Consider the following 11,625-nt stretch of genomic DNA (forward strand, 5'->3'; position numbering starts at 1 on the left):
AGATTTTTGTTCTATTCCACTGCAATATCCAACCCGTGGTATAGACGATTGATGAGACTTATTTAGAGAAAAAGCTGATCCGATCATAGGAAATGCTGATCATACAGCCAATGACAATAGCAGTGAGTGTGAAGTGGAGAATAGAAGAAGACAACAAGAGCTGCTGTCCCTGTTCTCTACAGACCTAGATCCATCATGTGGGGAGTGTCGAAAGTTTTTCCTGAACTGGGTAGGTCACTGGATGGTCCTAGATAGGACTGACCCAGTGAGTTAAGTAGTTGAGAAGCCTGAGGGGAAGAGGTAGGTAATGTACATTGACCGATAGAAATATTACTATACTTCCCCAATGATGAATTCTCCTAAAGGAGTATGTTAGTGAAGGAAACTGGTGGTGAAGACACTATATTGGTATTAAGTCATTCTGATAATGAGTATATCTACCGAGCACCAGTAGAGCAAAGATTCTGTACAAGAATGTGACTCCAGGGAAAAGATTCCCAACTCCTACAAACCGGCAAAGGAATTCCGTCTGCCAAAAAAGAAGATCACATTAAAGATTCCACTCAACCCTCCGCCATGCCAACCTCAAGAAAGGAAAACTGAGCCGATTACTACGTACATAAAGATGCAGCGGATGAGGGTGGTGAGCCAATGAAACCAGAAGCAGAAGAAGAGGAACCTGGACCAGCCGAGTCCCTTCACTTTTATTATACACCACCTGTCATATTGGATCACCTCACCATTCAAGCTCCAGTTACACCTCACCTTTGGAGATCAACCTTAATTAACAGAGCTCCAAGATTCTCTCCTCAGTGAACGAGGGTGATGGAACACTCTGTTTTAAAGGAGAAAGAGAGGTGGTGGGGCAACTGGAGTTTATTTTGATGAGGATAAATTCCTTTTCAAATTAATGTCTATGTAAGACAGTGGTCAACACTGTTTTGTTAATAGCAACCATCTTTTACATAAGTTAAATAAATAAAAATACATGTGAATGTGTATAAATATGTATATACATGAATATGTGTATAAACACATAAAAAATTAATCCTAAAGAAACGTTGCCGACATTTTCAATATTTATATATATTTTTTTCATTATTTTATTTTTAATTTATTTGGAAGACTTTCATGTTTGATTTAAGAAAAAAATTACGATAATATTTATAAAGCATGGTGTTTTGAAACATTTCAGTAAAGTAAAATGATCTTTTTTATATTTAGTACTATCATAAATGATTATTATGTATAATGGCTGATTTTAATTTTTGTTTTCTTTTTTAAATTATGTTATTATCAAATTATAACCTGTACATGGATTGTAATAATAATTCTATGTCAGCCTATAACTATAATGATCAATGTTTGATATTTTTTTTCCACTGTTACAGGCACTTTCGTATGCATACCCCTTACAATAACTAGTATTAATTTATTTTTTATAATGGGATCGTTTTTATTTATACAAATTAAGCATTAAATTATAGGTGAATGGATTGATTTGGAAGAATTTCTATATATAAAAAAAAAGAAAAAGAAATTTGTGAACAAAAAAAGTGAACCAATTTCTATATATAAAAAAAGAAATTTTCGAACAAAAAAGTGAACAAATTTCTAACTTTGTTCGCGTTGTTGTTTGTAAATTTGTTCTAAAGTTGTTTTGAAATTTGTTCGTGGTGAATTTTATAATTAAGAAATATTTAATAAAATTTTATATAATATCTTCCTTCTTTGGATTAAAAATTATTAAAATTTAAATCAATAGGTATCTTATATTTTTAAAAAAACAACTAAAATTTTCAAATTTAAAGTATTTCCAAAATTTTGAAATTTTTAATAAACAAAATTTATCAGTACGCTCTTAAATAAAATTAATTAAGAAACTTGTTTTAATATGAATCCCTTGAAAATTCATTACAAATCTTGATTTATTAATTAATTACAAGACCTAAACCATAAATTATTACTTTATTAAAGCTTTTCATAAAATCTTTATTACAATATGTTTGAAGAATAATATTCTTCAAAGTAAGAGTCATCAGATTTCTTTATATTTATAAAATATAAAAATAAAATAAAATTATAACAGTCATGAATGATTCTAGTGAGTAGATGTAATCTTTAAAAAGAACTATTAGTGTTATTAATTTATTAGAAATATATTAGAGAAGAGCTAGCTGACAAAATACAGTATATTACAAAATGTGATATCTTTTGTTTTAAACAATTAATGGTTAAATGTATGGAAACATATTTTATATTGAAACAATCACTTGCCCCTATGTGTTAAATAATGTATAAATATTAAATTTTAACTTTAGTATTTAATCCGTTTATATCTATATTACAATTTATTTACTTAATTGTCTAACTAATCTAGACTTATCTTCTGATAAAATGTGTTATTTAATACCTACAATGATACCACCATAAGGAGAATTTTAAACTAGTTACTATACCTACACCACATGTAAATAATTAGTGATGGTATAATTTTAATTTAACAAATCAGAATCATGATATTAATAACACATGACTACAAGTTAATAATAAAAAATATTTTTTTTTTATTTCATTTCGTTGATAAGCTATTATTATATTTAAATTATAAGCATCGGACAAATATATGTATAAAAAAAAGGGGGAAACTTCTGTGTATAGCATAAAGTTAAAAAAAAAAAATTATAACCTTATACCCAATTATACAATATATTAGACTATTTTTTTATTCACAACAAACTAGTCGGCGACGTTTCTTCTGATGGAATAAATTTTATTCCTATATCTTGACACAGCTCTTAAACTAAAAATGAATGATTTATGAATGTTTTTTACCTATACATTTCTATATGAGACATTGAACTAACTAATCAGAATACTGTAGAATTTCGTAATAATAATAATTGAAAATTAAATTGTATCACCAATTACTTACACAAAACCAGTCTTTAATTTTTAGCTTAAAACTAATAACCATTGTAGGATCATATGATAATACAACAGCTGTGCCAATGATCATTTAAATATCCCTTAATACAAACTGAATGATTATTATATTATCTATTTTCCACGATATATTTCGATTATTTTGTCTTGATCTACATATTCAAAGATATGAGGTGCATCCATGAGAATTCCAATTGTCCCTGCTGTTGTAACTATGAAGAACATTACTAATTGCAATCTATCAATTACCATTGCAACATACTTCCAGTCCTCTCTTATCTGAAATACATAAAAATATATTAATTGGTCATAAAATGTTAATGTTTATTTACATTTCAAAACTTCATTTTGGCATCAAATATCAGGGCACAACTAAATATGACAACAAACAATGAATTCAAATGAAATTTGGAATATCTTGAAACTCACAGAGCATAAAGAGTGATCTTTTATTTCTACAGACATCGTTGCATTTTAAAATTCATTGCCTAGAACCTTTAAAACTCATTAATTTTAGTATCCCTTTTCATATAGAGCCATTCAAAGGCCTTTGATACTCCTTTTTGCTCAAAATGATTATACTTATTATTGAATCTAAAGGAAAGCAAACTGTTGACTGTCATCTTTTTTTTATTCATTATATACTTTTAAATGAAAATTATGAGTTTCTATTTAAATACTGTGCCATTCTTTAATACTGTGTCGTTCTTTAATACAAATATTTTAAATTATTTATGTTTCTTATGTTATTAAGCATTTTAAAGTTTATGTTTCCTAAATTATTGATTTTTATATATGTTTTAAATTACTTTCATGAATGTTTTAAATTATTTTTACGCTTAAAAGTTCTTTTATGTTCTTAATTAAGTTTCAGTTTTGGAATGTTTTTATTATTTATTTGTTGTATTCGATCTAAACTCTATTATTATATTAGAACTTTTATCCTGTTGTAGCAATAAATAAATAAATTCAACTTATAAATGGAGGATACCTGAATATATTGATCTTCATTTCTCAAATGCTCAGCAATAAACTCCACTGCTTCAGTGGCCTTTGATGCTTCAGGTGAAAGTAGAAGAGAATCAGAACTTTCACTCTCCCTCCGTTCAGTGCTTGGTTTTCGATTAATCTTACAGTTTGGGTGATGAAGATCTGACAATTCAACTATTTCCATCTTGCTCTTGCCCGGTGCTGGGGGTGCAATGTGTTTTGGAAGTTCGGCTGGTGAACCATATGAAGGGTGTGGAGGTGCTGTCATTCCGGGCATTTCCATCATCCACCTTAACCTTGTCTTCTTTGGCCTTTTCATGAACAAGAAGATTGGAAGGTAATAGAGAAAAACTGCTCTAATCCAGGGAGGCATTCTATGTGTTCTAGGTCCTCGAAAATTCCAGTTAATAATGATCACAGTTACTAATATACTTACTGTATTCATAATAAATGTGAACAGTAAATACTTGGCTATCAAAGGCAACACAAGCGACGTTGGAGGTAATATCTTGGATACTAATAAAAGGAACACAACCAATGATAGGAGAATACTTATTCCTAGTGTGACTTTCTCGCCTGCTTCTGCTGGTAAGTAGAATACAAGCACGCAAAGGAATGAGATGAGAACTGTTGGAAGAATTAAATTGACTGTATAAAATAAAGTCTTTCTCCTGATCGTAATGTAAAATGTAATATCTGTCTCAGTTGGCTGGTTTCCTGTATAAATATTCAAATATGCTGGTACTTCAATAATATCCCAGGTACCGGACTTCCAATAATCAGAGAGGTCAACAAAATTTTTATTATTATACAAAGCTAAGGACACTTGATTGCCGTTGAATGTCCATGAACCGAATTTCATAATACAAGTCTGCTGGTCAAATGGAAAATATGTGACATCGATGGTACAGGAACTCTGAAACAATAAAGAAACAAATATATAAAATAAAGATGGATATCTAAAAAATGGTTATGATGATAATTTTATAAATAATAAAAGGGCTTAATGAATTCGAAGGCTTGATGCTGATACCACCAATATTTACTTACATTTCACCCCCTAATTAGCTTTAACCACCAAGACTAAGTCTACCAGGTCAGGACTTTCACTATCCTCCCATCCACTTATCAGTCTAACCTTCAAACTTTTTAATCTTGTGCTGTTTAAAACTAGCGGGTTAAAAGTATGAAAAATAATGGATTATATTTGCTAGGGCCGCCCGTAGCTCAGTAGATAAGACACAGTCTTGCCAATTTGATGTTTATTGGCGGTGCCGGTTCGAATCCGGCCTGGGAAGTTGACTTTTGAGTGGCGGTCCCACAAAATGAAAAACTTTGGCCCCCAACCATGGTTAGGCAATATAGGACTCCACTGGGAGTCTTGGCAGAAAAAAAAATATATATATATATATTTGATATAAATTTTAATTCTATAGTCATCATTAGTGTGCCTGATTTTCAAGAATGTAGTAAAAAACCGTTGTAGTCGAGATAAACGAAAGACGAATGAACGCATAATTCCTCTAAAACCATATTAATGTTAAAAGGTTGTAAGACAAATACGTGTGAACCTCAAATTTTCTTTTTAAATAAATCAAATGGTATCCTTGTTTAGTCTCAACACTCTTTACTATATCAATAGTCCAACGTTTCGGCCAATTCGGCCATCCTCAAGGACAATCTAAACATTTAACAGGTTATATTGCATTCATTTGTAATAATTATAACAATAACATTATTATTAATAATATAACATACCTTCAAATATAAATTCTCACCTCACATAAAAAATTTAAAAATGTTTTGCAAGCTATTCTGCCCAGGAAAAAAATTATATTCAAATTTTCTATTCAGACCCTCAAGTATATTCTATGCGAAGGAAATACGTTAAAATAAATTATTTTTGAGGTCAACGGAGCCCAAATAACCACGTATCGTAAAATGGTCGGCGTGTGTGTGAACAGTCTAGCTCAAAAAACGAAAAGTCTTAAGAATCTAAAATTTCATATTAAAGGCGGGGATATTGTCTGGGATATGACAGCAACATTTTCATTAAAATCGACCAGCCCGAAGTGTCACTTTATAGAATCGATTTTTCAGATTTTTTTGATTTCCTCCACATGCCCACCTACAACTGAATGTTCTTTAATATCATATAGGTCTTATTCCCGCTGAAATAGTCTAACAGTGCCGAATTGAAAAGATGTTTCTCTAAAGTACCTTTAATTATCTTTATTTGAAAAAAGTAACCAGTTCTCATTGTTAGCAAAAATAAACAATGGATACATATAAAATATTAAAGAAGTTTATAAATAACTTGTAACTAAATACAATTTATATTATTTATATCGTTATTCCTACCTCGAGAAACCATGATATAGGAATTTTTATAGCAGTAACTGAGAAATAAAAATTTTTTGTTCATAATTTTCACCTCTATTGGTATCTAGATCTTTTTAAAATAAAAAAAAATGGCGATGAATTCAGCACGAGCTTACTTGTTTGCACAAAACCAGGGGGCGTATAGCGTTGGTAAGTGAAACTTATGTGATGCAGTGCGCACCGCAACTACTTTTTCTAATGCAACTAAAGTTTTCGCCAAATTTCGTCCAAATGTTTTACATTGTTTTTTCTACGGCTGAGAGATGTTAGTATCAGCAACAAGCAGGCGGTGGTTTACGACTAACTTAGTTCCCATGAAGGCCTTTATACGTAAAGTATCAACGCACAAGGGCGTATCCAGGATCAAAACTGGGAGGGCAAGCCAAAGTCAATCAGGTTGTGACATTTCAACAAGGAAAAGGAGAATGAAACCAAAATTTTAAGAACATTATATTTAATTGTCGCAGTGCTTTATTAGTTCTTACTATTAGTATTTGGTTGAAAAAAAAATTTTTAGTAAATTAATAATTTTTTTCACTCCTAGGGGAGGGGGAGCTGCCACCTCCTGCTCCCCTCTGGGTACGCCCATAACTACGCAAGCTTTAGTTGTAAATAATGTAACTTTATTTTTAATAATTAATTTATTACAAAAATTATTTGGTATAAAAAATATAACACTGATCTTGAAATACCTGATAAATAGCTGGTGGGACCCACAATACTTCACCATTTGGGTAGATTAACACATTAGATTTATATCTCACTTCATAATTTCCATCAGCACTAAATCAGAAAAAATAAAATAAATCATTATAATAATTGAATTTTATTAACATATAGTTCACTAATTATATAAATTATGTGTGTTAGGATAAACAGTAAATGCTAAACTTTTAAATTATTCATGAGTTATGACTTCTAAGGATTGTTAATATTCCTTGGTTTTTCAAGTAGTCACGAGAATCTATACAACATAATTGGATGATATTGAAAAACAAAAAGGATGAGTAAAGTATAGTGAAGAATTTTGCCTACTTAACCCAGAACCGTGTATTAGCAACATATTATCCAATTTCGAACCAACATTACTGTTTAGTAAAAAAAACAAAAAACTAGACAGTATTTTCAGAATTTGAACAAATATAAAATGAGAACTTATCTATCATTCAAGTATTGCAAATGAGAACGCAAGTATCACTTATCTTGCAATAAAGAGAAATTTCTGAACTGAAATAAGATATGTTATATATCTTCTATCTATACTACAACAATCTCAACAGTTTTTATCCAGAGAATAAGAAATGAGGAAAAAAAAAAAAAATGACTGTTTCGAATATTATGCGAACTGGTTCTGCCCGATGATCAATCATCAGACGCCTATAAATACCTATAAATAATAAAGTTGAATCACTCAAAAATCTGGGATGACTTTCTAAAACTCAGGCGTGGAATCGAACTTCCTCAAAAGAACATTTTTAGCAGCCTACGAGGAGGCCCTTACATTGAAAACCAACCAGATGGTGGTCAACCGGACTGACTAGATCCTAAAAAGACACACAAAAATCTTAGACTAGGTGAGACAGGAACTAATACCAGTTGGCATCTAATATGTACAAAGGAGAGTTGAAAAGTCACGAGTGCAGGGAGACCTTGAAATTTGTTTTCGTTCTTCTATTTACCTACAAAAACCTTTTTTGTTCTGGTTGTTTCTCCAAAACTTTCTAAACCTTAATTGTCCGACTCATATTAACCACACAAACTACAAGATCAGTACAAACAAAATTCGTTTAAAGACAATCCCAAGGTCTATTTTACTAATTTTTGAAATATGCAAAAGATTTAGTTTGTGTTTATAAATATATCATTTATGGCTTTCGGATAAAAAAATAATCGTCAACAATATAAAATAGTACGTTTCTTCTGGGCAGTTCTTGGTTCTCGAGCAAGGGAACAACAATACTTTAGATTTTTTTTTTTTTTCTGGTGGATAATATTTTTATTTCATTTAGTGAATCCGTGCTTCCCATATAAATCATTCTCCATTTCATTTTTCTGAGAGCGAGAAAGCCACTAAAGACAAGCCAAGACATAGCATGACAGACATAGCACTTGGCGAGCAATTTTCTCACATTCTTTGTTCTTTCTTGATATTTTTTTTTTTTTAATATATAGGATATTTTCTTCAAGCGTGAGGAAACTACTTACAACAATAATGAACCCTATCCTTCGATGATCACGTGGCAACTAGCTCTGCAACTTGCTATTCCAATATTCAATCGGGTAACTTACAAGCCATTGCAGACGTAAGAGACACGATTTTTGAAGTAGTTTGAGATGAATCTTGTCATTCACGCGGACAAGCTCCGGCGACTGCTTAACGGAACATAACAGATTGTGACCAGTGTGCGTCACTGAGGCACATGCTTCTGGGCTCTGATAGAATCCTAGAAAACAAGGATCCCTCCATGGAATGTCTGTCCCTTTTGAATTTCATAAAAGAAAAAAAAAGCTCTACTAGAAGGGAAATAATAGCTTTCAATTAATTTCTTTTTTAGGGTAGGCAAAAAGTTCAAATAGAATCCATGCTGGGCATGTTCCTACCAACCAACAACCACGATTAGACTTACAATTAATCTCTACTTTTTGCTCTATTTTATTTCTCTAGTAAGCTCCCAAGATTATACTTACTTGTTAAATAATACGATATCTGGTTTCCAAACTTTATCAGGTGGGAGCCTCAGCACACTGATTCCTCCGTAGTCAGCTTCGTCCCACTGAAGCTGATAATCTGTCCATACCTGGAATGAACGATCAAATAATTATAAAATTTATTAGTAAGAAAAAAAATTGATCGCAAACATTTTGTTTTATTTTCTGATGACTAATATTAGTCAGGAACATCAAAGATGAGCTATTTGAAAAGTCTATGTCAGGATATCAGTAGTGCGCCGACTACCCATTAAAATATTATTTCTTTTCGATAATAATTTAAATTATATGAATTAAAAACACTAGATTTGTATGAATGATTAAATATACCAGTAAATATAGGATTTTCAATTTTAATGGGAGGGTAACTACTAGCGGATTAAATGTTGGTTGCTGAGTGGAGACACATGTGGTACACAATTAAATAAACAATAGAATCCTCAAATTCAGATAATTAAAACTGAATAAATTATGAGAAAGTCATCACTAGCGGAAAACCATTATCTACGCGCTGAACCAAAACCTTGCATCATTTAAACCTGTGGGAATTTTTCTTAAACATAACATATACATTTAAATACCTGTAGGTATAATGTAGTGTATATGCATCCTATAACTCCAACGTTTGGATTCCTTAGCCCCTTTAGATACTCGTATCCACCTTATACCATGTACTTAGTCTAGCATTTTTTTTTCTTACGATATTAACCGATGGTTCATATTATGATTGCATTATCATGTTCAGGATCATGTTAAGACAAAACTATGACCGGGCGAAAAAAGAATGAGCGCCCCTTTAAAGAGAATTGCTTAAATCGTTGATTGAAAAAAATCGCTATTAACAATTATGTATTATTAAAATAATAAAAAAAATAAAAGTTTAAATAAAAATTATTTTTACATTCAAATACATACGTTTATCTAATCGTAATAAATAAAACACTCATTTTTCTACAATATAACATAAATTATAATTTAAAAACAAGAAAAAATATTTATCCGAAATATTAATGAAAATGAATGTCAGAACAATGCAAAATGTAAAAAAAAAAACAAAAAAAAAAAACTATAGCTAAAACTTTATTTTCCTTGCCTTGAAGGTGGTAATGTTTTAAAAAATATTTAATGATTAATTAATAGTACACCTGGAAATAAATTTTGATTAATTGGCAAGCCTATCCTGAGTCATTGTAGTTCTTAAAAAAATTTATTAATTAAAGTTAACTAAATGATTTTTTTTCTGATGCAGCAGTCACTAGAATACTTCAAAATATAGTAAGGGATTAATCCACAATGCAGTCAGACAAATGCTGTTTGGATTGTACTTTGTTGTTCATAGGTCCCGGCTGTTAGCAAATATTGGAAAGTGGTCAGCATTGGAGGGAGCATAGACGCTATACACAAAGAAGTAGCCCTGTCATCAGATTTTCACATATCACAACTAGATTGAATCGTTTAACAACACATTGGCGGAACAAAAACTAAAAAAGTTTATATCATTCCTCAAGTAGGGTTATTTAAATTAATTAATTTTCATTATTTTTCCATTAACTCAGGTCTTATTATTATCTTTACTATCTATTCAACGTTATTATGGATTATTTTGACGATGAAATATTGGAGGGTGAGACATGAGCATGTCCAGAATTAGTTTTAGGGGAAAATAGGGAAATTCATTTGTTAACGAAATGGCCTGTATAGTATTTTGCACACCAATTTCAAGATGTGAATTAAATACTTGGGAATTTTAATTATGAACGATTATCCCAGGATAAAAATTAATTTTTATTTCATTTTATAACAAAATATGCGTCGCGAATCGACCAGTGCTGAAGAAACATTGAATAAAAATGTTGGAGTTCGGCTCTGGTCGTTGACAGAGACACATCGGGTCCACGCTATCCTCGTGTGTGGGCGATTGTGTTGTCCGATTCGCTTGAAAATCGGCACAATTTAAGAGATTGAGGCAAGGGAGTGATCTGCCGATTTTCAGATAAATCGAGCCGATATTTGGAAGTCTATCGAGAAGAGAAGCAGCGACACCAAGCCGCGGTCGGCTGCGTTGTCAATAGGAAGGTACAGACCTGTCACCCCCCACCACTCACTGGACCCAGCTGGCTGACAATCAAGGTCACCATATCGTCGCAGACCACGTCGTATGTTATTGGAGGAGTATAAATAATAAGCATCCTGTATTGTAATTGTAATTTTTGTGTATGTGTAGCTAGTTTTATTTTTTGTTTTGTAGCTTTATATTAAGGTGTGATTGATTTTTCTGTATATTAGTATTGATATTGAATATATAACTGGAACACATTAAATAGCCAGTTGTACCACAGTTGTTTGGGGAGAAAGAAATTGATTTGTGGCTCTGGTGTTTTTTTTTTTCTTTTCTCCCTCTTTTATCGGGTCCTCTTTCGAGATTTCTTTTTTTTTTTTCAGTGAGAATGTCAGTTTGCTAGAATGGACGGACGGACATTTATTATGCATAGAAGTGATCAGATAAATAGCAGAAATCACTTGGATTTCTTCTTTTATTAAATTTGTTTGTTGGATTTTTTCTATTAACCTATTGTATCTATGTATATTATAATTTAT

At 31.3% G+C, this 11,625-nt stretch overlaps 1 protein-coding gene across 1 annotated transcript in view; it reads right to left on the minus strand.

Annotated features, from left to right (window-relative positions):
• Positions 1-2,282: 2,282 nt before the first annotated feature.
• nAChRbeta1 (nicotinic acetylcholine receptor beta1) overlaps positions 2,283-11,625 on the minus strand; it is a gene marked incomplete at its 5' end in the record, with an annotated part of 41,360 nt that continues 32,017 nt past the window's right edge. Inside the window, 4 exon segments of the mRNA XM_067049501.1 lie at positions 2,283-3,225; positions 3,938-4,852; positions 7,011-7,101; positions 9,007-9,116. Coding sequence (XP_066905602.1) covers positions 3,061-3,225; positions 3,938-4,852; positions 7,011-7,101; positions 9,007-9,116 — 1,281 coding nt within the window.

Source organism: Halyomorpha halys, unplaced genomic scaffold, assembly GCF_000696795.3.
Source record: "Halyomorpha halys isolate HHAL.00 unplaced genomic scaffold, Hhal_1.1 Scaffold604.1, whole genome shotgun sequence".
Taxonomy (NCBI): domain Eukaryota; kingdom Metazoa; phylum Arthropoda; class Insecta; order Hemiptera; family Pentatomidae; genus Halyomorpha; species Halyomorpha halys.